Here is a 27,467-nt window from a genome sequence, read left to right as displayed (position 1 = left end):
CTCCATCCAAAGTGCTTTTGGCCCGTCCTTCCGGTTACCCGTGGTGCTGTGGTGTGTGTCTGGTGGGCGTGCGTGATTGTGGGGGCCAGAGCGCATGTCAGGGTGCAGGGAGGCTGCGGGCTGCAAGGGAAGGGTGCCAGCGGGGCTCCCAGTGCCGAGAGGCGGGCAGGTCTGGGGCCTTCTGAGCAAATCACGTTTGAATTGGGTTGTCTTCTTGTTAAGTTGTAATGGTTCTTTGTATATTCTGATGCTCAACCCTTTTCAGAGAAGTGATTTGGAAATATCTTCTGCCATCCCGTGGCTCTTGTCACGTCCTTGACACTGTCCTTTGATGCATACAAGTTTTTCATTTTGGAGAAGGTACAATTTATCAGTTTTTTTCTTTTGTGGCTCATGCTGTTGGTGTCCTAGCCAGTAACCCACTGCCAAACCCAAGGTCACATTTCTGTCTTTTTTAAAAGTCTCGATCACATTCTTCTCTATTTGGAGATAGTTAATATGGTCTTTCTTATGTATATACACATATATTAATATGAAGTCATATCTGTATTACACATATAGGTGTAAGCTGGAATAGAAGTATATGTAAATATACTAGGAAAGATATATACATATATATATATATATATATATATATATATGTGTGTGTGTGTGTGTGTATCTATATGTAATAGAATATAATGTGTATTAGCGCCTTTATATATTTGTTCCCAGGGATTAGTTATGTTTTCTGAGAGTTATTTTTGGCAGCATTTTGTTCTTGTTTCATGGATACAGCAGTTTCTTAACCCCCTTTGAGGGCGCCATGCAAAGCATGAGCAGACCCTAATAAGAACACTCACGTTTTCCTCCGTTACGTGAGGTCCGCTGCCCCCCGACCTGTGTCCCACGGGTGGCCTCGTTCTTTCGTGCCGCAGACGTGCTCAGGTGTCTGGCAGCCCCGGGCTGCCCGTTCGGCCTTCAGAGTCAGCCGGTACAAAGTTGACTACGACTTCGGTCTCCTCAGGGAGCGTCCAGAGGCAGATCTTGCTGGAGTTTGGGTGTGCTGGGAGGTAGCCATTCGGTGGTGGGACCTGTAAACGATCGGTGTTTCTCTGGAATGGAGAATCCCCACACTAGCTGCCTTGGCTTCTGCAGAATTTTGTGTCCAGTTTCTTGTTTATTTGCTGATCTGTTTCTCTTTTGTTTGACTGCTCTGCACACAGGAGGGGGCAGATGGATAAGCCCGCTTCTCTCTTCCAGAGGGTGGTTGTTCATTCATTTGAGTACAAATGTAATCAGCCATCCAGCATTCATTAAGCATCTATTTTGCATCCATCACACAGTTGATTTAAAGTAGATTTAAAGATTAAAAGACATGGCTTCTGTTTTCGGAGAGCTCACAGACATGAAATGAGTCATTTAAATGTGATATGCTAGAATAGGAATATATATATTTGAAAATACAGAAGGACAATAAGGTCTTTACTCTGTGTAGCCATCTATGGGAAGGCTTTGCAGAGGACAGGAGCACTGGCGTTCTCTACTGCACAGAGGACAAGGGCTGTCAGGCAGAAAGGGAGACAAATTCTAGGAAACAGTAACATCCAGGACAGATACAGGGACAGACAGAGGCCCAGGCACAGACACAAGCACAGGGACAGGGATAGACACAGACACAGGGAGAGACACAAAGACACAGGAACAGACACAGGGACAGGGACAGACGCAGACACAGAAACAGACACAGGGACAGGCACCGGGACAGGGATAGATGCAGACACAGGGACAGGGACAGACACAGACACAGAAACAGACATAGGGACAGGGACAGACACAAGCACAGACACAGGGACAGGGACAGACACAGACACAGAAACAGACATAGGGACAGGGACAGACACAAGCACAGACACAGGGACAGGGACAGACACAGACACAGAAACAGACATAGGGACAGGGACAGACACAAGCACAGACACAGGGACAGGGACAGACACAGACACAGACACAGGCACGGATAGCGGGTGAGATGGAAAAGCCCGCAGCCCGGCCTGGCCAGATGCAGAGAGAAGGAATGGTCACTGAGGTAGAAAAGTCACTTTGGCTAACGGAGCTGGGTGATCCCCGTGAAACCCCCAGTTCCCGTGCAGGTGCATGATGGACAAAAATGCTAAGACATGGTTTCTGCCTTGGGAGTTTATCTCCCAAGAAGGAGAGATTCATTAGCCAACAATTTTAGTACAATCTGTAAAGACGTGAGAAATAGAGCGGAGGGCAGAGCGAGGAAGTCGGCTCACTGTGGAGAGTCCCGGACAGTCGCAGGGAGGAGGAGAGCTGAGCTGTGTGCGGGGGAGGGGTGGGGAAGGCATTCTGCGCGGAGCAGGTGTGGAAAGCACTGGAACCCTTGTTCTGGGGAGGGATTCAGGCAGCGGGGGCTCCTAGAGAACAAGATGCTGAAGGGGAAGGGAGGGGATTCGAGTCTGTCTTGAGAGGAGGGGGTGCCACTGAAAGGGTCCACGGTCAGACGTGCAGTAGATGTGCTGGTCAATGATTCTAGTCCACGAAGAGCTGCCCGCTGTGGTACCTGCCCCGGGGAGCCGGGGGAAGGTCGACTCAAGACTTCATTTGAGTATTTCCGAGATGAAGGTTTCCTTTTACCACGTGTTCCATGCCAAGAGTAGGATTAACTGTTTTTCATTTTTAATACCTTTACAAGAAAGTCATTAAAAATGCAGGTTCCTTAGAAGGCATCTACCATTCTCCAAGGCAGCGCAAGTCTGATTTTCAGGCCACCAGAGTGCGCAGAACACAGATGCGCTGGGTGTCCTGCTCCTGGCGCCCCATGTTGTAAAACTGGGTTTGTGTGCGTGAGCAGATGGGCCGGCTTCCCGTGGCCTCCGTGGGGGCGGGGGGGATCATTCTTTTCGGGGGACGGGGGTTTACTCTGACGCCACCGAGTCAGATCACACAGGCTCACATCACAAATCACTGTGCGCGCAGCACTGTTTTTTAATCCCTCAGCACACGACGAGCGATCCCCAGCCTGTATTTGTTAAAGGTTATGTTTGCCTTCAAACTAATTAAAGCCATTTGTATCAAATGACTGGAAAAACTTCCCTTCTGAAAATAAAGAAAATACTTGAAGGAAGTTGGGTTTTTTTAGAAAGTCTGAGTTAGTTTCATCAACTGTAATGAGAAGTGCACTATTCATTTTATTACATCTAAGCGTGAGCATAGATCAGCTAGGTGAGGGCTGCATTTTCACATAGATGCGACCGCAGAGTCCGAGCGGACTCTGAATCAGCTCTTCGGAGAAGCTGACTGCGAGTGCTGGGGCAGCAGGCACGTGAGCTGGGCCACCACGATCGGATGTGCGGTGGCCTCCGTCCGTCCTTTACTGTCTCCTGCTGTTTCAGGCACATAGAGTTACGAGAAACACAACTTTTGTGCACAGGGCATACACCCCGGTAAGTATCTGTTCATTGAAACCATGCAAATGAGTTCGGTCAGGACGAATGTATCACAAATCATGATTTATAGCTAAGACATTTTTTTTAAATAAATGCTAATCCTTTCAATTTATGTACGTGATGGGGTCCAGCCGGTGCCCGCCCCACCCCCACCCCCAGGCAGGTGCGGGGACCAGAAAGACGCCGGGTGAGGAGGGCACCCTCCCACGGTCTTGTGATGTCCCCTTGATACGTGTTTCATCTCTGCCATACGATGCCAGTGCCGGACGCAGCAATTAGGACCCGTGAGAAAATTCTTCAGGACTTGTTTCTTATGTCTGCTCACAAGGAGCCCCGGGGCCAGGGGAAGGGTCTAGGACATTCAGCAGGGGGCTTGATTCAAAGCCTGGGAAAGCTGGCACCTGCGCACGGTTAGACTCACTGCTACGTCAGAGGACCACTGGTTTCTGCGCCCTGATACCCGGCTGCATTTTAGTACAGCCAGGATGCTTTGGGAGGATTGGGTGCTCTTTCCCAATATATTTGAAAGGAGCTGTCAACGTTTCCCTTAAACTCTTTGTGGTAGAATGGTTGCGGGGCGCCTGGGTGGCGCAGTCGGTTAAGCCTCCGACTTCAGCCAGGTCACGATCTCGCGGTCCGGGAGTTCGAGCCCCGCGTCAGGCTCCGGGCTGATGGCTCGGAGCCTGGAGCCTGTTTCCGATTCTGTGTCTCCCTCTCTCTCTGCCCCTCCCCCGTTCATGCTCTGTCTCTCTCTGTCCCAAAAAAATAAATAAACGTTGGAAAAAAAAATTTTTAAAAAAGAATAGTTGCAACGACAAGTTTGAAAGACCCTGCTGGAGATACAGGCTGCATCTGTCAAAGGGCCCAAGGGGCCCGAGTTTACCATGGGGGGAGCTGGGGCCCAGAGAGCCCCTCTGCTGCGGATCCACAGGGGTCCTTTGTGCTCGCCCAACCCCAGATGAAGCTGCTTTAGGATGACTTTGCCACCATAACTGCTAGAACCTCATTGCGTGCATGCCGGCCGTGGCCGAGGACTGCCTGTCACCGGGATCTTCCCTGTGGCTGTGTATGGACTGGATGCCCGTGTTCCCCAAACTCGCATGTTGAACCCCAGCCTCCAGGGTGATGGTTTTGAAGGTGGAGCCCTTGGGAGCTCATTAGCTTTAGATGTGGTCTTGGCGGGGGGGGGGGGGGGGTGCGCTCACCGATGGCATCAGTGCCCTTGTAAGAAGGGTCGCCAGAAAGCGCTCTTCCTCTGCCGTGTGAAGGCGCACCAAGAGGTGGCACCTGCCGGCCAGGCCCAGGCTCCCCCAGGACCCCACAACGCCAGCACCTAGATCTGGAACTCCCAGCCTCTGGAACTGTTGCAGTCCCCTCGACGTGTGGTATTCTGATAGGAGAGCTCGAACATTGTTTGTCCCATTCTGTTGGGAACACTGAAACTCAGGGAAGGGACGGGATTCTCCCTGGAGAGTAGGAAGACCTCCCCTTCTGTGTTCTCGGCTCGTCCAACAGTTACATTGGCGTAAAATACATTACCAGGAGAAACACAGATTTGATCCTGTGTGGACCGGAGCCCCACGAGGACGCGAGAGGCCCCTCCAGCGTCAGGCAGTAGAGGCTTCCGTGCCCCCTTGAGCTAAGGACAAGGGGTGGGGTCCGGCTTCCAAGGGAGGACAGTTCATGGGGAGTGGGAATCCCAGGTGTTTGCAGGGCTGTGTGAGGAGAAGTCTTTCTTCTGAAAAACCTTTGGGAAGAGCTGTCTTCCTGGTACAGACCCCTGTTTAAACTCCCCAGGGCAGTGAAGGGGGAGATCAACGGCCTTTCTTGTTCCTTGGGCCTTGATGGTCTTTGGCTCGAAATAATCCACACGCCAAAGGGGCACATTCCTTGGCGGCCTGCCCTCCGCCCCTCGTCCCCATACTTCGGGGTAGGAAGTGGCTGAGCTGAGCCTTGATTCCCAGGCCCAGCCTGGGTGCTGAGCCCCTGTCCAGTCTGGTCCCTGAGGATGCGTCAGCCGCTGCCCTATCCTCCCTGATTCCTGGGCCTCCTCGGCCAGGGAAGGGGAGGGGGTTCCTCGCTGAGCCCCAGCGCAGTTCTGTCCTCCCAGGCCGGGCTCCGTCTGTGGTGGGGCTGGAGGACTGGGGAGTCCCAGCTGGGCCGACCCGGAGCAGTGGGGGGGGGGGGGCAGACCGGTCAGTTTCACGGGGCAGTGACTTTGGGGGGCGCCGTGCCCTTCCTGGGCTGAGCGCGGAAGGGCCTGTCAGGAGATACAGCCAGCAGGCGCTCTTGAACCCAGACACCCAGCCCCACACCCACTTTGAGCCTGCAGCCACAGCCCGGCCATGACTGGACACACTCAGCGATCATGATTCCTGTTCCAGAAGTACGGAGCGCAAACCTCCCTATCATGTTACAATTGCTTTAATGTTGGATCCCATCGTTCTACAGAAATGTTCCCGTTTGGTAAAACTTAATGATGTAATTTAAAGTATGCATATGTTGAATCACGCTTTCTCTTCCATTTGTAACTAAAGGTTACAAAAAGGTGCTTTGGAGATGTTTGAACATCTGAAGCCTCAGATAACCCGCGCCTGCATCACCACAGCGTTAAGGCAGTATTTGAACCGTATGGCTGCGAGACTCGGTTCCTGCATTGTGAGAACGCGGCCGCGGATGTTGTAGGCCCCCCTCGAGGTTCCTTTTATCTGGGAAGTAATAGGAACAGTAATTAGAGGGCTTGACAAATAATTTTCAGTGTGAAAATAAAGCTGAGTCACTTTTGTTACGTGCAGAAACAGGAACATTCTACGCGTGATGTATCCTGAAAGCATTGTCTACGTTGGCCCCAGTCACTGTCCTCACATTTTCCATCTCTTGATGCTCGTGGACGTGCAGATGTGGGGAGGGGACTGCTCCGCTGGGCGGTGGGGGGCCTGGCTCCCCGCTGGCCCCACCCCTCCAACCGCCCCGCCCCAGGGTCGGAGCTGACACAGGAGACTTTGGCTCCGGGACCTTGCGTCTGCTCTTCCTTGTCTCCATGTGGTGCTCCTGCCCCCTTGTCCTCACGCCTTCCCATCGTGGGGTCTCCGTGGAACGTCCTGGGGACTCTCTCCGTGCTCACTGTGTGTGCAAGTTGCCCGCCCCACTGGCCTGGCCTCCCCCAGGCGCCCTGGCGACACGTCGGTTGGCCACTCACCGCTGACCGCCGAAGTTCACGCTGGCCTCAGACGTGCCCTTCCTGTCCCTCGCTCCCCCTCACACCTCATGCGGTGCTTAGAGCAGGGCAGTGCCGGGCACCAGCTTCGGGGCAAGAGAGGAAGAAACAGCAGTAAACCCTTTGTCTTTGGGGAGGACCACTGTCCGGGGGCACAGAGATGAAAATGGCGGCCACCCCTCTGTGGCGGGACCCCCAGGGGTGTGTGGGCTGTGACCTCACGGAGAGACCATCCCATAAACTATCGCCAACTCATGGTGCTGTATTGTTTAGGGTTCTGTTCCCTTGCTGTAGATCATAGACTGGCAAAGTTGTCATGAACCTCAAAACCCAGATCGAGTATGTTGTGTGGTCCTTGCTTAGTAACCTGGGATTGGAAGAGGTTGCTTGCTGGGAACCCCCGACCCCAGCTGTTCGTGGTGGCCCCATTGGTGGGCGGGGCCTTGCCTGAACTTTCAGGGTCATGAGGTTGGAGATGCCACCACCAGGGTCCACCCTGGTTGGACCCCAGGCTGCCTGTGGCCTTTGGGGGAGGGAGGGGCCACACTCTCCAGGACACAGGGCGCTCTGAGGGACTCAGTCTTCATACCCCTGTTTAGCGATTCTCAAATTGAAAGAAAAGTCTGAAAACCGACTGAAATGATCCACGTTTTGATGCGTCTTTGTTTATAACTTAAGCCAGTCCTGCCCGTAGTCATGGCACGGATTGTCTCCACAACCCGGAGAAGGAAACAGAGCGTCCTGGCCACGGGCCACCCGCAGGTGCGGCTCAGAGCCCAGGGGGCCGCAGGGTCGTGGCGGGCCTGGCTGTGCGGGGTGGGCCTGCTGTGCGGGGTGGGCCTGGCTCACCCCGCACAGACCTGCTTTGTTCCTACTGTGGGCAGAGCCAGGGGCCGTGTGATCCTGGGGGCCCTGAGCCCCCACGCATGACACTTACTGGCTGCCATAGGGCTGGACTCCTGTCCCTCGAGGGGAGCACGTCCCTGCAGGACACAAACACGCGTTCACGAGTACATCTGAGCTATTAAACACTGGAGTCCGATGCGGAGCTTTGCGCGGCTCTATCAGAACGGCTTTGTTTTCTCATTAAACAATTAATTTGTGGCTCTTTGGAGTGTGCAGCAGAGTCCCATCTGTTGATTCTGTTATTTAACTTGATAAAAGAGAGCCATCGAGTGTGGAAAACCGGATCGTCAACCTGGGAGCATTTATGCCGAGGCGGGTGCTTAGCAGCGGGTCTGCGGGACTGGGGGCTTCCGCACCGCGTGCCCCGGTGTCTCCACGGCCAGTTTCCGAATCCGGGCGAGAGCCTGTGAGAGCAGGGTGTCCTGTGCACGAGGTCAGGGAGCCCCGCCTTCTCGGCGAGGCCCCGGGAAGCACACTCAGCCCCGGCCTTTCAAGCCGCACTCCAGAGCCACAAGAGGCTCATTTTCACATCGATCGCGGCTCGGCTGACGGGAAGAGGTGTGCACGCTGCGAGCCGGCCTTTTCCAAAGCCGCTTCGAGGGCCTCGCGCCAGCTTTCTCCTTCCTGCGTTAGCCCGGGAAACCTGCACCGGGGTGAGGCGAGGGTCTGCCAGTCCAGGGGTGGGCCCGAGGCCCTGGGTGTGTGAAAGCTCCGAGGAGACCGCCAGGAGGCCTGAGAAGGGCTCAGGGTGGAGGGCCGGGGGCGGCTGTCCCAGACGGACAGGCTGGTCAGGTTAGAGATGGCCACAGGCCGAGGTCTGTCAGCAGAAGAGACAAGGGGAACTGCTTGACCCCAGAGGCCCGAGGGGCTGGGTGGCTACCGTTTGGGGTGCGGGCCTCGTGAAAGACTGAAGAACACAGACGGGTGGGTCTTGAACGCTTCGACGGGGGTGCAGAAGGGGAAGCCTGTTGGCCCCGCAGCCTTGTGGGGTCATGTCTCCGGGCCCCTTGCCTGCTCACCCGCTCGGCGCCCCAGAAGCAGGTGTTGGCTGGGGCCTTGGAAGGCGTGCGGATGTGAGTGGGACCGCGCACCCTGCCCCCGACCCACCGAGGAAGCAAGAACGCAAGCGAACGTGGGGCTGTGCCCTCGGGGCCAGAGGAGGGGCTCCCGCTAAAGACGCGCTTTGGGGCAGCGTTCACAGATGTCGTCTGTGTTTCGGAAGCAGCGCGTGGCATGCGTGGCTTTCCTAACAGAGACAACTTTTCTTCCATTCCTTTCCGGCCGTGTGGGCCTGAGAGTTACTAACTGAGCAGGGGACCGTGGCCAGCGAATTTCTCCTCTGGGACGGCTAGGAAGCCATCCCCAAACCAGCCTTGTCTCCGTGCACGCGTGTGCGCGGAGGGGGGCAGCGTCCGTCTCAGGGGACACCCAAGCAGCTCACGTCCCCGGAGCAACCGCCGTGACCAGCACTGCCGTGACCTCGCGGGGCCAGTCTGGCGGAACGGCCCGCGTGCGCGTGGAGGGAGTGAAGCGGTGACCTCGGCCTTCCGAGGCCGTCACTCTGCACGGCCCGGACGGTAGGTGCTGCGAGGGTGATGCAGCCGGACTGTGAAACGGGTGCGCTTTTTGGAAAAGCTCGCACGCTGGGCTTTTGCGGCACGTTCTACCGGAGCCCAAGGGGACGTAAACGATGGTTTGCGGGTGACAGGAGTCCCTCTCCCTCTTTCCCCCCCACGCTGCCTGTCTCCACGTCACCCCTGTGCCACTCACAGGCCCCTCCACACCCCTGTCTCCACCTGCTCCGTTCCTGTCCTCTTCCTGGTCCGAGTTGGTGGCAAAGTCCACCGCATAGCGGACAGAGGGCTTGCAGCTTCCTTTCTCATGGAAATTCTCCTTCGCTGTGTCCCTCTTGCCTTTAATATCCTTACTTTTGGATAATAATTATAGCTTCGGACATAGGTGTTTTTTTTTTGTTTTTTTTTTTTCAACGTTTATTTATTTTTGGGACAGAGAGAGACAGAGCATGAACGGGGGAGGGGCAGAGAGAGAGGGAGACACAGAATCGGAAACAGGCTCCAGGCTCCAAGCCATCAGCCCGGAGCCTGACGCGGGGCTCGAACTCCCGGACCGCGAGATCGTGACCTGGCTGAAGTCAGACGCTTAACCGACTGCGCCACCCAGGCGCCCCCGGACATAGGTTTTGAAGTTGTGTGGGACTCACCTGTGGGTCACTCGGTCACTCACCGAACACACGTTCATTGGGGTCAGCGAGGTGGCTCGGGCACTGGCCCTCCCAGTCCCTCCACACACAGATGCTCCCGGGTGCCGACCTGCTCTGCTCGGGGCCCCGCTGACTTTGGAGTAGGTCTCCGGCCGTGGCACAGCATTGGAGCCATTCCTCTGGAAGACCCCGACCTCCCCTTGGGCCAGAATACCACGTCCAGGCGAGAGGGGCACTGCCCACTCCTCTCTGCCTCCTGCCAGACACAGGGGAGCCGCGCTGTCCCCACCAGCATTCCACAGCCTGGCCTCTTCCACGTAATCCCGTTGTAAGGTGGGCGTGCCCCATCACAAGCCTGCCTTCATCAGAGAGCTGCAGGGGCTCGGATTCTAGAATCATCTGGTGAGGATGACCCATCATGTCCACAGGGGTGACATCAGCTCCTTGTTCACCCACACAGACCAGCAGCAGAATCTGCACGTGCAGGTGTGGGAGCTTGGCGGGGGACGGAGGGGACAGAAACCCGTCACCAGGGTGAAAACATGTCACAGCCAAGCTCACGGCCTCTAAACTGAGTGTTTTAAAACCCTTTGTTCCTGCAAAGTGAGATCCAGGATGTTACAAACAGGTAGAAAATGAGTTTTCTCTGCAGCTTGTCAACTCTGGGAATCACTGCCCATGAAAAATTTAGAAGGACTCAGAAATGATTTGCCATTTATAGGAAAATAGTCTTCAGTTGCAGCAGAGTTCCAGAAGGTGCCCTTAGACCTCATGTGGCAGCCTCTGCTGGGGGAAGAGGAAGGCGGGCCAGGACACAGCAGGTTTCTGACACCCCTGGCCCCTTCGAATGACCCTTTGCACCCTAGGCCCTCCCTGCACGTGCTGTCCCGGCCTCCCGATGCTGTACCCGCTGAGCAGGCTCCAGGTCACGGTCTCCGAGGCTCCGCTGCCCGGCACTTACCAGGTCTTTCCGTCCCCATGAGACTCTCTGAGCAAACGGCCAAAACTTGGCTAACCTCAGGATTTCTGCCTTTGCTGTCGGGGCGTGGGCTTGCTGGGAGTGGACATTCGCAGCCTCGTCTTCACACCCAGGCAGCCACACTCCCAGGTGTCCGGGGACGTTGACTCGTGGCCTCCTGATCCCGGCTGTGGGGGCCACTCTGTATGGTAACGCGGCTTGAGAGGGTGGGAGACCCGGCCTGGGTGTCCCTGGTGAGAGGAGGGGACAGGAGAATGGGATCCCTGTGACCGCCCACCTTTGCCTCCTCTGTGCGCAGCCACGCTGACTGCCCAGCTTGCCGGCACGGCGGGGAGGTTCCCAGGAACTTGGGTCTCCGTCTCCGCCTTCCGGCCCCTGAGCTGGGGGTTGAGAACCCGAGGGCAGCCGCCCGGCCTTGCCCTTTCCGCACAGTCCTCACAGCAGGGCTTGTCCTTCCGTGGTGACCTTGTTAAGGCCCATAGGGACCGGGTGAGGGGCTCCTCGGGGCGGGCGGCACGATGAAGGGCAGAGGGACGGAAGGAGTGACCTCCTGTTCCAGGCCGTCACAGCCGCTCCCCCGTCACTCTGCCAAGGCTGGGACCCCACCTGTTTTCAGCCTCTGGAGTCCGTGCCTCTCCTGCTTGCATCCGTCTGTCCGTCGGCACCCTGGACCGGCGGCCCCTGCTGACTCACCACGGGGCAGCAGTCAAGGGGAAGCCCCACTTTCCCGGGGAGGGGCGGGGTCTCCCTTCGAGGCGTTAGTTCCCCGGAAGCAGACTCTGAAAACCAACGTGCTCTCCCAGCCTCATTTAGAACCATGTACGACAGGCCAGAGTCTGTCATTTTTATTATCTTAACCATCAATTGCACTTTTCTCCTTATTTTATTGTCAGATATTCAGGGGAGCCCGATGCCATTTAAATTGACAAACCAAGTCTGCCCTCCCTGATGGGTTATTTTGTAACCTGGGAAACGGCTCACCTGGTCTGTTTTCCTTACATGTAAAACGAGATGATCGCCCCTGCTTTGCTCGAGCGTCGGGGAGATAATTTCAAGATGGTGCTTGTGGGGAGACCGTGTGCAAGGTGGAAATAACACCCATTATTCTCCATAAGACACTGCTGTTTGCACGTGATGAACTATCTGCTCTCGGAGGTGAGAACATTCAAACGCGGAAATGAGGTCGCCAGACTGTGGCAAACACAGACAACGGAGCCGCCGTGACTGCAGGGGTGTCTGTCCCCTGACACCCGCATGTACAGGCTTCTCGGGAGCGGAGGCCACTGGGAGGAGACACCTGTGTGTAGGCACGGCTCCCCCGCCGTGGGCCTCTGTTGAACCCGTCTCACGGCTGACGTCCAGCATGCTGCAGGCTGAGGCCGGCGAGCGTGGTGGGTCGGTGATGTGGATCTTCTTCCTGTACGGCCAATGGTCTGCAACAGCCGGAGGACTCCGGATGTCTCGTGGTCCCCTTCAACCTCGTGGCACCCTGGGGGAGACGTGGGCGAGTTAGGGGTCCCTCGGCCTACGAGGGGACTTCCCACTTAATTCCAAATCCATCGGAGAGGGTGGGTTCCAAAGGAACCGTCCATCAGAGGTCCTTACTGGCTTTCAGAATAGGAACGGTTGGTTATCTCTCCTGCCCTCTTCCTTGGGGTTAATCCATTTTCCAGAGTTGGCCCTTCTCCCCAGCAGCAACCCCAAAGACTGTTCTCACCATCCCCCCCAAGGTCACTTCTCTTTCCTTGACATCTACCCCCAAGAGTTCCCAGCATGGAGATGACTCTTCGAGTCCCCAGACCGGAAGACACTCAGGCGGTTAGTTTATTTTGTAGATGGAGAGCCTCAGAGCAAGAGAGGTCAGTACTTACTGAGTTGGAACTAGACTGAATGTAGAATTTTCCTGTGGATGAGGAGATACTGATACGTTTCTCGTGTCTTTTTGAGAAGTTAGGCACTTTTGACTTGTCTGCAGTTCGTTTTAATAATTAAAACAACCCAGTGTTTTGAATGTTTTTAGAAAAGCCTAGTGCTTTGTCTAATATGTGTAGCGTCTGCTGAATGGAGGGCAGAGCTCTCAGCAGGCCTGCTGCCCCATCCTGTGCCCTGAGAGCTGCCTTTGATCTGGGGCCGGAAACCTCGGTTTTTTCCAAGGGATTAAATGACCGCCACTGCTCGCCTTCTGAGCGTCCTCCTCCGTGGTCTCCTCGGGTCAGCCTGACGGACGTATGATTGCTCACCTCACTTGCCCCGCACCTCCCCCACCGGCACCGGGGCTGTGCGGACTCCCCGCAAGCGGCAAATAACTACTTGTCAGTTGACGGACGTGGGGATTTTCAGCAGACACCTTCCCTCCGTCCGTCCTTCCAGGCCCACTCGCCTCTCAGCCCGGCCGGGAGGAACATCGAGCCGCAGGCCATTTGAGAGCACTTCAAATCGCGGAGCTGGGCATGATGAATAGGCAGGTAGCCCTGAAAGTTCTGAGCGCCCGCCTCCCTCCGTGGGCGAAACGCAGCACGGGCCCGGGGGCCTCGGTGCCCCTGCTGTCACGGCTGGTACATTTCCCTCCATAAACTCGTTCTCTCTGACACCCCGGGGAGTGTTTTATGACATCAGCAGAGTCTGTGGAGAGGCCCAGAGCAGGGAGTCCGTGAACCTGTCAGAGCAGACCCCACAAGTGGCCCACGGGGAGCCGCAGAGCAAGCATTTCCACGGCGGAACGGCCCAGACGCCGACCCGATCACGCGTGAGAGCCCACGGTGCCGCGGGCGGCTGCAAACCCAGGACTGTTGGAAGATGCAGACTCTGTGGGAGCACGTGTCCCGCAGAGTCTGGGGTCTGGGGCTGTGATGCGGGGCTTTGAAATGATCTCCCCGGCCTCAGAGAGCCAGTCACAGGGAGCCGTGCAAATCCATTACCTCCAAAGCCAGATTCCGGAAGCTGATTTTCACCAAGATCAACTATTTTCAGCTATTTTCATGCTGTGTTGAGATAATGAGGGAGTAAAGCTCAGTAAGGCAACTTGCATTTGAGATTAGCTGGGCGAACCCCAGCCCACGGTCAGGTCTCCTAGCACACTTTCCACGGTGTGTGTGTTACTCTCACGCGGAGAAGTCAGCGATGCGCATCCTGGTTCACGAGTGCTGCGACCTTCTGCGGAGACACCACAGGGAGGCGTGGAGTCCGTCATGCACAATGAGACCCGATCTCGTCTCCCTGCACGGCCCCTTCAGGCCTGGCTCCGTCCCCTCATCTCTAGCCACAAAGCCAGGCTCAGTGCCGTAACTAAACAGGTGGAGTCCCGGGCCATCACCGAAGAGCGGGGCTCTGCTCCAAGTCAGAGTCTTTCTGCCCCTCAGGCCTGCTTTGGGCTGGGTCTCTACGGGGACACAGGAGGGTGGGCTCAGCTCACTCTGTGGCCTCCCTCGCGCAACAAGGAGCATGGGTCTGGGGCCCCGCCTGGCGGCTCTGGGAGCCCCTTTAACGCTGTTCCCTGAGGGCTCAGAAGCAGTGCAGGTGGGCGACCTGCTTCCGTCTCCTGGCTCCTTGGGACACCCGCCGTCCGTGGGTCCTCCTGTCCTCCACGGTCCCCCTGACACAGGCCCACTCGTGTCTCTGGCCCATCTAGACATCCCCCCGCCCACACCCAGACTTGGCTGCACACTGTCTCCCAACCCTGTTTCCTCCGCTGCTGGTGGGAGAGGAGTTGGGGGCTCCAGACCTCCTGGACGAGCCCTCTCCCGTCTCCAGCACAGTTGGTGGGTGGCCGGATCGAGGGGCCATGGGCTGCAGCCCAGATGGGGATCCCTGGGGTCTGGGGTCTTGTTACAGGCAGGGGCCCCTGGGATGGGTGCGGGAGACAGGGTATCAGGAAAGTGTGCCCATGATCTAGCTGAATCGCCCGCACTTGCTTCTTGGCTGGTTCCAGCAGAGGAAGACAACATGGCTGAGGTAGCCGGATGTTTAGATCATGAGTCTTTGCGCACAGATGGTCTCCACGGAGTAGAGCGGGGAGTGCGCAGCTGCGGAGGAAGTGTGGATGGAAGGGGCTTTGACGTTGACGCTGGTGAATCAGGCATCATTAACGTGAGGACGCGTCATCCCCGCGTACGACATAAAACACTGACGGAAGTGGTCCTGTGATTTCAGGGTGAGAAACCCACCCTCCTGAGACATTCGGTAAACTGAGTCCTGCTTGTCTCCCCTTCGCTTTCCCGGGCAGCGCCTCACTTTCTGCTGTGTTTTGCTGCCGCGTCTGTCATTTCCCCCATTTAGCCGCTCCCTCTGCGTGGACGTGAGGCCCCGCCGCCTTCCGTGCCGTGGGGCTGGGGGTGCGGGTGGCGGCACAGGCCTGCGTGGACCCGCAGAGACCTGGGTGCCCAGGCTCCCCACTGCTCCTCACACCTGGACGAGAAACGGGCCTTGGGCGGCAATCCCTACGGGTTCTGGAGGTGTCGGCGCGGCCCTGGGCTCTGCTTATCTCCGTGAGCGACAATAAAATGTGTCCGCTGCCCGTGAGCTTGGAATGTTCTTGACTCAGGTTCGGTTTCCCAGTTCAATGAAAGCTGGATGGTTCCTCCCCAGGGCCGATCCGGAGGTGGACCCATATTGGGGGTTGCCGGGCCCTCACGCGTGTCCCCTGCTGGTGGTCACGGCTGCCCCGGGGCCCGGTGGTCAGAGCTGACCTCCTCTGGGCTCTGGGACAGATTGCCCTGCAGGACCCGGGTCTGTGGCCCCAAGGGTTCCAGGTGTAGACGCCCGCCGCGGACAGATGCAGGGCCCCACGAGGGGTCCCCGCCCGTGTGGCCCCTTCCCGTGGCCTCCTTGCCGGGATCGGCGGCAGAGGAAGCCAGAGTCTGCAGCAGGGTAAGGAAGGTGGGGTGGAGGTAGGTGGCCCCACCTGGCCTCCCAGCCCCGCCCTTCCCTGCCCCGCCCTGCGAGCACAGGGACCTTCCCTGCCCCTGCTCTGTGCGTGTGTGTGCACATACGCGTGCACGCACACACACGTGTGAAGTGGTGCTGTTTCTACGCCTTCCTCCCTTCCCCAGGGAACCATCAGCCAGGGCCTTCCTAACTTCGGGACAGACAGCAGCCCCGGGGTCCTGACCTTCAAGCCCCTTCCAGGATGAATCTGTTAGGTTGGCGTGTGGTTAGGTGGCTTGGGATTTTTAAAATCCTTAGTATTAAAACAGTGGCTAGTCTCGCTGTGTTTCACTGCACCTGTTTCCCGCTTGCAAATGTCTGAGGGTTGAGTGGACATGTTAGAAGAAGGTGAAATCTAATCTCTGTTCTTGTACCCAGAATCTGTGTTTTTGCCGTTTCCCCCCCTCCCTCACCGCAAACGACTACTTTTCAAAGTGCTGTGGGGGTCGTGTACTGTGGTGACTTGGGGTGTGACCGTCGTGGGCCCCGCCCGTCCCCTGGTCAGGATGGGGGCCAAGGGTGGCCCATCGTGGCCACCAGCCCCCAAAGCCTGAGAAAGCCCGGTTCTTCGGCCCCACGTTGACCCTTTTCCTCGTCAAGGAGGAAAAGTCTGTCAGGTTATGGCCGTCAGCCCACACCCCCCGGGGCCTGGTCCATCAGCTGTGGCCAGTAGTGCTGTGGCCGGTGCACAGGCTCCGATGGAGTTGCCGGGGAGCTCAGCGTCGTTGGAGGGACTTGGTCACAAGGCCCCGTCAGGGCCTGTGCCAGCACGGCCTTTCTGCGGGAGGTCCACCGTGTGCAGCCAGTTTGAACGTCCGAGGCCACTTTTTGTCCCTGTTTTTCCAAATTGGTGTGACAGATGGGATGCTAATGCAATTGTTTTGGTCCAACAGATAAAAGCAGAGAGCGCGGCCGAGCGCCCTGTCCTCCCGGCCTGATGCTGCACGCGGACAGGAAGAGCCGGGCCGGGGACGGAGAAGACAAGGTTGGTCTCTGGACTCTGCTTGTGCTCTGCAAGCCGGAACCCCGGGGTCAGAGGCACCGGGCCCAGAGCACCCCTCGGGTCCTACCCCTCACCCCTCCCCCTCCTGTCGTTCGCTGACGCTTTGGGGTCTGCTCTGTGAAGCGGAGTCAAATCCAGCGAGAACGTGGATTCCAGATCACGGACGAGAGGGGTGGGTGCCCCGGGCTTTGGTAAAAGCCGCCAGGCCTTCCCCTCGGGTCCTGGCTCCAGGCCTCGCAAGGCCGGGGCTCCGTGTGGTGACCTGGGCTTCCCGGGTGTGCTGCGCCCACTTTCGGGAGAGGGCCACAGACGCCACAGGGCTGCAGGGCCACGGACACCACAGGGCAAAGCCAGAGCCTGTTTCCGGATGTTTAAAGTTCGTGTGCGTCAAGCCCCACACACATCGGTTTTTTCTCCACACTTTCCAGTCTCAGGCCCTTCTCTCTGCCTCTCTGCCAAGTGGCATTTTAAGGATTGACCGTGGATGTGCTCAGCACATTTACCTTCCCACGAAAGACCCGAGGGATTAGCTTTTATCGCTGTCTTTGAAAATCACAAATTTCATTCGCTCCAAGCTGTCAGGTATCTCGGAGGCCTGTGGTCGCCCCAGGGTCTTGTGAACGTTCTGACTTCACCTCCACGGGTGCATCTCTGCTCCCGCCGGCCCTGCGAACCCTCCTGTACCCACGGGCTGTCCTGCCGGTTCCCCCCCTTAGGGACGGTCGGGGGGACCATCATGGACACGGGTGCCTCTTCTCATCCTTAGGGCCGGCGCTAAATGGTGTAAGTGGGTCACGAATGTTCGTGCAGATGACACCTTTGCTCCCTGATGCAGGATTTCTCTGGAAGAGATCAGCATCTGTGCCAGTATTACATGTTTATTAAACAAATACCCTTTCTAGTGCCTTAACTACTTCATCACTGGGCTCCACACCTCTAATTCAGTTTCATTACTTTAGCATGGAAAGGGAGTTTTATGCCATGATTAGCCATTTTTATCACCAACAGGAAATCATAACTGGCGCGTGCAACAAGAAGGAGACCCTGGTAATTAGCAGTAGAGAATCCCCGCATTGCCAGATTTGAACGTCAGTCCCCGTCACAAATCACGCCGCGCCAGATCTGCGTGAGTGATTAGCTGGGGTAATCTAGTACTCAGAGGCTCTCATTGGGTTTCTACTGTTCAATTAGCTCCATAATGAAAATCTCCCCTCGTTTTTCTAATTGGATTAGTAATGGAAACTGTGGTCTCAATATATATATATATTTTAACACCACTGTCTGAGTCCTTCCTGTTACACTCATTATTTATCCTGACCTTTTTTTTCCCCCCTCACAGGAAGGAAAGGCATCTTCTACTCCCCAAAAAGTCTAAAAGAAATTATTCTTAAACTGTAGAACTTAAGGATAATTGTATAAATTAAGCCTCACGTATTCAGTGAAATTTTCTGTGTGGGTGAGCAAAGGGTCGCAGGGGGCCCCCAGCAGGGAAGCACACGTGCGAAAGAGGCGTCGTGACCCCTTCTCTCCTGGGCGTTAGGTCTGTTGGAGACGTGCCTTGCCCTCTGCCCTCACCCGGAGGCCACGCAGGGACTCTTCCGGGGGAACATTTTCATCCCACGACTTGTGTCCTTCCTCTTGGCCGGCTCTGCTCGGCCAGCTATTCACCCCCGACCACGTGGGCCATTCTGTCCCCAGCTCGTGGGTGGGCAGATGGCAACAGGGTCAGCCACGCAGATGCCACGTTCCTGTGCGTGGGACTTACTGCGGCCCGGGCTTTGGAGACACTGGGATTCTCTCGGCTTTTTGTCTGGATCTTGTGTTCCCGTGCCCCCAGGATCTAGCGTTTGCCTTTCCAGCTCCTGTGTGTGAAGGGAAGCTGACGCGATGTACAGGGGGTGCAGCCCTCAGGGCCCCGGATCAGCGCATGGACTTCTGTGCCCGCGCCCTCCCCGCTGGCCGGCTCTGCCATGTGCAGCGCTGACCTCCCAGCCCCGTCACCCACACGGGCCGCTGATCACCTCACCTACAGTGTCTCATCCCATAAGGTCCTGGCACGAACAGTGGTGGGAATAGAGATCCCAGAATTTTAGGATGGCCTTCTTCAATTCAATTCAATTCAATTCAATTCAGTTCAATTCAATTCAATTCAACTCAATGAATCCAGAGCCTTAATTGCAAATGACAGTCTCCTCTGAGAGCCTGGTTGTTGCTTTGAGTACATTCTGGTGTTTTTTTAATCTCATCTGATTTTTTCAGAGAAGGAGAACACAGTGTTATTATTCTAAGTTTGAGATTAAAACTGTAGAGACAGCCGGGAGAGGAAAAACATGTCCTTACCACACCGCTAAAGTTTTTTTTTTTTTTTTCCTTTTTAATATTAGACAATACATCTTCATTTTCTTCTAGGTGGTGTAATGTTCAAACATTCTTTGTTTTCTAAATAGAGCCACAGACACAGAGTGATTTTCAAACCCAAATCTGCCCCAGAATCCCTTGCACCACCCGCCATCTCCGCCCCCAGCTAGGTGCTCGGGAAGGAGAGAACATCACCAGATGCTACAAGGACGTGGGCTCGTGCCCCCCGCCCCCCGTCCTCAGGGGCCCAGATGAGGAAGTCCGGGTGGACCCAGGCCTCCTTGCACCTTCTAGATTCCCTCCCAGAGCGCACAGTCTTGGAAGCACTGGACCCCAGCCTCTGGGTCGGCCCATTTCTGGAGATGAATCCTGTGTGATGTTTTGCCCGTGAGATGTTAAGGCATCCACAGGCCATCTCTTGGTGGTGGCTGCCTTTCTCTGTATCTGCAAAAGCAGATAGTCTAGCCAATCTGGGGTGATCAGGGAGATGCCTTGGTCTGAATTCCTCAGCACGGCCTGTTGTGCCTTAAATTCTGTATTCTCAGCATAATTGCTCAGTCCCATTGGCTTAGCGGTACTGAGCGGGTCATTATCCAGCAGGTGTCTGCATGAACCGTGTTGCCCTTCACTTGGTTACCTAATTGAAGACGAGTGTTTAAATTAAAAAAAAAAAAGTGCTCTTCTTCTCTTTCTGTTAAAAGGAGCCTCCGTCGATACTAGTCACAAGAGAGGACAGCGCAGCAAAGGGCAACCGACCCGTGGCCTCTACCCCGGTGCCCGGATCCCCCTGGTAAGATGCCTCAAGACATGGGAGCGATGGTTAGTTGGCACTAAAGAGAACGTGCACGTTCTTAGATAATGCCGTGCTTTAAAAAATTAATTTGTGGCTCACGGCAGGTACCAGCACCATACTGTTGTCAAATGCTGCAGAAAGAAAAGTAGCATTTAAGTGATAAGTTATCCTGCTCCCGTGCATTTGCAAATCTGTGTTAAAATAATAAGTTGTTGCGTATATATCAGTGAAAGACGGTGTCTGAAGAAAAGGCAGCACGCATTACGCTTCAAAGAGCTGTTTTCCCTCCAAGAAGCTAGTAACTGAATGGCTGTTAATTAAAGATGTGTCTGGCTCTCTCCAGCTGCCCTGTGAGGATTCCTGATCTTTGAGTATGCTGTGCTCAAACTAGCCTCCACGAGGGAGTCACTGTCTTTGGTTTTTTAAAATGTCCTTTTATAATGGAGTAATTTGGAAGCAGAAGAAAAAGGTTATTATAATAAAAATTAGTTTTAAAACCTGAAGATTAGAAGGTAGGACAGAGCCGGAAGGAGCAGCTAATTCGGACAGCACACGCAGCGCCCTGGGTTGGCTTCACGTGCCTCCTGGGTAGGAAAGCCACCCGCTACTGGTCCCCGTCTGACGTGACCACCGATGCCCCCATCACCTGCTTGTTGTGGTAAATAATGCTCTTAACTGGAGCCACTGGACCATTCCTTCCTTCTCTGCACGGTCGGCGGTCAGCGTCGGCCAGCACCTGGCGGCCTCCCGCCCTCTGTCTTCGGCCACAGCCACTGTGCACCCTGAAAACGCCTCTTGGGGAAGAGCCTCCTTCTGCTAACACAGGGTTCACACCCGCTTCTCCAGGGGTCCCAACACTTAGGGAGCATCCTGCAATTCAATTCAGTTCCGACTCCAACTCAGAGTTGCCCAGGCCCCACAGGCTAAGGGCTCAATCCCCCAGTGCTACCCTCGCAGCAGATCTGGATGCAGATGGGGTCCCTGGCCACCCGCACTTTGGTCTGGCTGATTGCAAATTCAGGGGTTCCCACGACCTCCCCGCAGGTCTGATAATTTGTCAGCATGACTCACAGAGCCCAGGAAAAAGGTTTACTCACAGTTGCAGTTTGATCGGGAAGCATAGACCGGCAGACAGAAGAGACCCGGTGGCTGAGCTGTGTGGGGAGGGGGGTCCAGGAACATCCGTGCCCCGGAGAGCGCCACCGCCAGGGCAGGAGTGTCCACGAGCAGGAAGCTCCCCAGACCCCGCTCTTCTGGGGGCTTTCTGGAAGGTTCCTTACGAAGGCATGACTGATTGCATCACCGGTGTCACCGGCCGGGGGACTGGACTCCCATCTGCGGCCCCTCCCTGGCGGCTGGGGGTGGAACAGAAGGACCGACCTTCGAATCACCTGCTTGGTCTTTCTGGTGACCTGCCCTGCCCTCCAGGAGTCACCTCGTCTGCGTGGACCCAGCGGTGGTCAGAGGGGCTCCCGGCGAATAAAAAAAAGATGTTCCAATCACTCAGCCAATCCCAAGGGCTTTAGGAGGTCGGTGCCAGGGGTGCAGTGAAGGACGAAGACCAAACATTTCTTTCTTATTATGCCACACGTGCTGCTGGGGCCTTTTGGGGCCTTCTGTAAGCAAACTCTGCCTGGTGTGTGTCTAAGGCAGGTGCACTTTACAAGTCGTGTGTAGGGGGTTGGGGTAAATTCAGCACAGGGGAGCGGCCCTGTCACGCCGAGCTGGGGATGCTGCCCTTGTCTTGCAGGGTTCTAATTAGGTGGAATGTGTGACCTTGAGCACTGGGCGTTTCTCACTGTGAAGCCGTGGTCTGTCTGCCCCGTCGGTCATACCGTGTTGGACGCACAGTGCTAAGCGGGGTCGGGAAATTGCTCGCTGCAGGGTGGGTCCTCGGCCCGCAAATTACACGTCGGCGCGTGCCCTTCCCGGGCCTCCGGCCGAGCGGCCGGCAGCGGGGCCCAGGCTCCGGCGTCTTCTCCCCGCCTCGCCAGCAGGATGGGGCGGGCAGGCCTTGAGGACGCCGGCTGGACGGAGGCGTGGTCGCCCTGTGCACGTGCACGGACGGGCCGCCCGCCACGGGGACGCACTTTCTGAGTCCGAATGACACTCGCTGGCTGGAACCTGTGTTACTGCTCCGATGTGTCGGGAGCTGCCGCCTCGTCTGTGTCTTCCGACCCTGTTCCGCCTGCAGCGGAGCTTCTGGGCTTCGTGGCACCGCCATTGGGTGAAGGATGTGAGTGTTGACGGAACCCCCTCCTCGCCCTAGGGGCCGAGTTTGCACGTCCCCTGCAAATGGGGACGGACCCCTGACCTTGCTGGGTGAAAGGGCCCCCACTCTCTCACTCTCCAGCTGGGAGGGGGCTTTGCGAGCGGAGTGGTCTGCTAATCGCGGCGTCGCGCGTGTGGGACCCTCTGTAACCGCACTCTTTACCGACACCGCCATCTGTCACCGGCAGCGACGCTCTCCCGCCCGGAGGAGCCGTGTCTCCTTCACTAGCTTAACCCGAGCCGCCCACTGCCGGCCTCGTGCTGGGGTTTGCTGGTAGTCGGCCCTTCTCGAGGGTCAGCCAGCTTCTCAGGCAGTCAGGGGGCAGAGGGACCCACGGCGGGTGAGGGATTTGGGCTCTATCACCCGTCGTGCTCGCCGGCCACTTGTGTGTCTGGACATCTGAACCTGCCCCTGGTGCTTTAAGGACACCCTCACCCAGATGGAGTATTCCAGGAGGGGTTAATGTGAGGTGGAGGTCGGGGAGGGTGGGGGGGTGTGACTGGGTCCCTTGGAGGTGAGTGGGGGTGTTGGCATGTCCGGCAGCTGCTGTCAGGTGACCCAGGAGCGGGGCGGGACCCCCAAGAAGCTCTGTGCTTTCGTAAGTGGGTCCCCTGTCACAGTCCAATGCCCAGGGCTCCCTGCTCAGGTCTTGAGAAATCTCATTCTGGAAGGCACACCCTCTGCGTGGCGGTCCCCTGGGTCAAAAGGCCCCCTTCCTGCCTTGGGGAGCAGACCCTCCTCTGGAGGGAAGGGTGAGGGGTCAGCCTGCCAGCCCTGGTCAGATCTGAGAATTACATATCACCTATGGAACCTGAGCCTTAATCTCGGACCAACATTCTCCAGAGAAAATGTAGGATTTCTAGAAGATTCTTGAGGATCCAGGGTAAGTGGTGCAGCCCACATGGGCTCGGAAAGGATCCTCTTGACCGTTGCAGAGCTGGGGGTGAGGGGGAAGCTGGAATCACAATAAAGAAGTCGAAGTTTTGGAATCTACTCAAAACACGTAAAGTGGAAATCAAACTATTCTTACTCTGTTGCCTTGTTCACTGTGGTCACATTTTTAGCCAGTTGGAGCTGAGAAATTGAACGTGTGGGAGGAAGAAGCAGGGTCAGCAAAGACCCTGACGGTGCGAACGCTGGTCTGGAAGTGAGAGCGGAGAAGGCACTGCTTCCTCCCGGGCAGGGGGGCTCATCGGTGTGCGTTAAGCGCTGAGCCAACAGCCTCCTTAATTGTCCTCACCCGGCTAAGATTCTCTCTGCTCTTCTCGCTGCCAGGAGACACGGCCAGATGTACAGCCTTCTTAAAAATATTGGCATCATGCTAAGCCCTTCAGAAATGCCAAGTCAGTGCCCTGACACCGAGTGGACACAGGGGACAAGAGTGTGTGCCCGCTTAACCACTGGGCGTGGTTTCAGAGCCCAGAAAAATTTCTTCGGCCAACTCTGCCATTGAGAGGCTCATTTAGCTTAATGCCCTTGGGAGGTTTTAAGGATGGCATAATTGGGGGCATGGTATTTTAAGGAGAAAGAAGAAAATGAAGACAGTGTGTGAACTTTCATAAAAAGGGACACCCCATCCACCTCGAAGTGGGAGTCAGAGCCAGAGGGAGAGACGCAGCGTCATCTGAGCTGTCCTTCCCAATCTGCTCCTGCTTCCGGGTATGTTAATTCTAGAACAGTCTTCTTTAGTCTCTTCCAGATTTCTGTTTCTCCATTTCTCCTTCCCATCCTCCTCTTCCTTTTTTATAACTTGGCTTTCGACCCACATAGCAATTCCTCTGTTTATTGGAAAATAATTAAAACATATTCCTTGGAATTGTTGAAGACACGGAAAAAAGTCAAGAGTAACTATCAAATAAAGTGTAAAATTCATGAGGTTTTCACTTAAATGACAGTAAATGCCAAAGCCGGCGATTAACGTTTTGAAATTCTTGAGAAGACTGTGGGTTTACAAGTAATTCACTATTTTTGTACAATTAAAAAAAAAAAAAAAAAACAAACATTGGGTTTGAAATAGTACCATTTTCCAAAACGCCAGGGTGGACGTAGTACAAGTTTTCCATCTGCAATGCCGTCATAGCAAAACGGGAAGTCCTCTCCCAGCAGCGTGGGACGAGACCACGGTGTGCTCAAAGACGAGGGGACGCTCACCGTCAGGAAGCCGGCACCGACAGCAGGTGCCACTGCGGCCGGGCTTCCGTGCGGTTACCGTGAGGACGGAGGTGGTCTCGCGAGAGGTGCGTGTTCGTGGCCGTGGTGGGGCCACGGGGAAGCCGCTGGCTGGTTGTGGCCTTCTGCCCTGGAGCGAGAGGTCAGGCAGTAGCGACAGGCCCTGGAGGCACTGAGAGACGTGCTTGGTGCAGCCACTGTGCGCGTCAGGCTCCGGCGGCCCCCCTTGGAACAGGTGCCTGGAGGTGCAGCATCCCGGGGGGCGCTCCCTGCTCCTCCCGACTTGATGTTAACGCCACACTTTTTATTCTGATTTTATTGGATATTTTAGCACCTATCGGTGGTGTCTCTTTATTCACTCATAACTCCTAACTTACCGAGTGTGATGTTTTAAAAGTAGGTTCTCCAGATTTTTCTAAATCCGGGTAGTGGACGCTTTTGGCTTTAAACGAATTAATATAAATACAAGTTCTTGGAGGAAGTTGGTAGCACTTTTCCAGAAAGAAAGGAACGTTCCCCAAAGCACAACATACATGGATGATGTTTGGCAAGAAGAGAGTAGTGGAAAACGCAGCCCCGAGGGCGCTGGGCTGGTCGCGTCGCAGGGCGTGCGCACGGGTCCCGTGCGGTCACGGCAGCTGGGCCCGGAGGCCGGGCACCATCGCTGCCTCGCGTACGTCCCACTGAAGAGACGCCAAGTGTCACGCTGTCCCCTTAGCACAATTGAGCCTTTCGTTATGTCGAAGAGGGGACAGGTGGGACATTACTTGTCGGGGAGGGGATTCTAATGTTCAGTGAAATGTCAAAGTGGTTCGTTAAGGCAGACGGAGGAGACGCATGAGGAGGCTGCCATTTAGATCTGCACTTAAGAGGCCTCCCGGTAGCAGCTCCCGGAATGGAGCGCGAGACGTGCCGCTTCTGCTCTGCTCTTGGCTTAGTTTTATTAGTCTTCAGGCGGCCTCGCTTTGATGCCAAGGCGGGGATGGAGTGTCGTGTCAGGAGCTGCCGTGGCCCCTCACCTGTGCAGGGCAGGCTGCCGGTTCTGTGTATCTCTGGCCGGACAGGGTACCAAGTGACCAGCACTCACAGCCCTGAAAAGGTCCTGTGCCCGCAACAGTGAGGGAGGCGGCGCTTTGGATCTCCGTGAAGGCAGACTCGTCGGGAAGCCTCGGCCACGGTCAGGATGGGGGTTCCCAGGGCCTTTGTTGTGTGAAGACGGTCTGGGGGTCCTGGGCCTTGTTCCGAAGCTGAGAGCCAGCCTCCTGGGGCTCCTCGTCTCCTCTCCGAGAGGCCGGACGGACAGCAGGCCGGGTCCCCGGAGCAGGAGCCCAGCTCTGCCGATGACTTCCTGGCGCTTCTGTGCTGCTCATCTGAAAACGGGAAGAGAGGTGTCGTGCAGTAACCAAAGAAGGACAGACAGATGCTCTCAGGAGTTCTGCAAAGACATGGAAGTCACTGTGGTCGGGAGCACAGGCCGGCACGGTTCCATGGACCTTCGTCGTCGAAAACACCCTGCGTGGGGGCTGCGGAGAGGACGGAGCCTGGGAGCGGCCATTCCTGCCCTTCCCCCCCCCCCGCCCCCCGCTCCTGTCTTTTCACGCGCACGCTCAGCCTCCCACACAGGGTGGGGGGCAGGAGCCTCGTTCCTCCCTCAGGAACACGGCAGGACGAAGGGCACCGAGCGTTGCGGTGGGTGAACTGTGTGCCCTCGGCATCTTGGGCGGCACCCCTTCCCAGCAGCGGGACGACCTGTCTGGTGTCACACTGGGGTCTCACCAGTCTGACCGGCCTCCGCAGGAGAGATGGCCCGGCCTCCACGTCCTGGAGCTGAGCGCACACGAGCCGTCATCAGCGGTTCCCCACGATGACAGGTCCTGTGGGGTATGGCCGGGCCCTCGTCTGGAGTAGCAGGTGTCCACCTGGTTAGCTGTGTGCTCTTCCCTGAGTAAGTGCTGTGGGGTGGAGAGCAGGCTGAGGAGGTACAGACAGAAGCACGCGCCCGGGTCTGCTGGGGTCACAAGACCCCAGAGCACGATGCCTGCCGTGGTGGACTGTCCCATGCCCAGCATTCGGTGACACCAGCTGTGAGGCCTGCAGGTTAACTCAATGGGACACTGTCCACCTGAAGGCCACTCAGATCCCATAGGTCAAGGGCTTGGTCCCCCGAGACTGCCCCTCCTCAACTTGAGACCCCAATCCCAAGTCCGGGCTGTCCCCTGTGCTTCTGGCTATGGATTAGAGGTCGCAAGACCCCCTCCTGTGTCTCGATTAATTTGCTAGAGTGGCTCATGGAAGTCAGGAAGCATTTTACTTTCTGCATTATTGGTTTATTACAAAAGGATACAACTTGGGAGCAGCCAGGTGGAAGAAATGCAGGGGCGAGGTGTGGAGAGAGGGTGAGGAGCATCCATGCCCTTTCCCGGGGGCCACTCTCCCCCAGGCTCCATGTGTTCACCAGTATCTGGAAGCTCTCCGACCCTCCCCCTTTTGGGTTTTTATGGAGGCTTCGTCATGTAGGTACGATTGACTGAATCATTGGCCATCGGTGATGGATTCAACCCCCAGCCCCTCTCCACTCCCTCGAGGAGGGGGTGGGCGGGGTTGAAAGTTCCAACCCTCTGGTCACATGGTTAGTTCCCTGGCCACCTGCCCCCATCCTTGAGGGCTGCCCCAAAGTCACCTCATTAGCACAAAGGGCTTGTCATTCAAGTAGCAAGAAGGCCATCTTGCCTTTTGTCTCTGCTCTCACCTCGTAGGAAACGCCTAGGGTTTTAGGAACCCTGTGCCAGAAACAAGACCAAATGTGCATGTCTTGGTCCACATCACACTATCACAAGAGGGAAGGTTTTACTCCTTCCTGAACCTGTCACCCCATCCAAGCCGCCTGTGCGCCAGCCACAGGGCCCTTCCTGGACGTGATGGGGGCGGTGAGGACAGAGAGGGAAGAGTGAAGGGCACCCACACCCTGCCTTTCAGTCCAGAGCCCTCGGCCCTGGGGGTGAGTTGCAAGGGACATCAGGCTCTGTCCCCTCAGGACAGTCCTCCTGGGACAGGCAGGGACCCGAAGTGAGTCTTTGCCTGTATGTGGGGTGGAGGGCGGGCATGCTTGGAGAGAGAAGCAGAAACACCCCTCACCCCTGGAGCTTGCAGCCCTGGGAGTTCGCCGTCCAAAAG

General features: G+C 56.3%; 1 protein-coding gene across 3 annotated transcripts in view; it reads left to right on the top strand.

Annotated features, from left to right (window-relative positions):
• TCERG1L (transcription elongation regulator 1 like) overlaps positions 1-27,467 on the top strand; it is a 193,625-nt gene that overhangs the window by 107,702 nt on the left and 58,456 nt on the right. For all 3 annotated transcript variants that reach the window (XM_027063419.2, XM_053206888.1, XM_053206887.1), the window contains exons 5-6: positions 16,592-16,683; positions 19,761-19,849. In XM_027063419.2, the coding sequence (XP_026919220.2) occupies positions 16,592-16,683; positions 19,761-19,849 (181 nt within the window). The remainder of the gene's footprint in view (positions 1-16,591; positions 16,684-19,760; positions 19,850-27,467) is intronic.

The sequence above is a fragment of the Acinonyx jubatus genome, chromosome D2, assembly GCF_027475565.1.
Source record: "Acinonyx jubatus isolate Ajub_Pintada_27869175 chromosome D2, VMU_Ajub_asm_v1.0, whole genome shotgun sequence".
Classification (NCBI taxonomy): Eukaryota; Metazoa; Chordata; class Mammalia; order Carnivora; family Felidae; genus Acinonyx; species Acinonyx jubatus.
The sequence above is the reverse complement of the archived record's forward strand: the minus strand, read 5'-3'. Positions and strand labels throughout refer to the sequence as shown.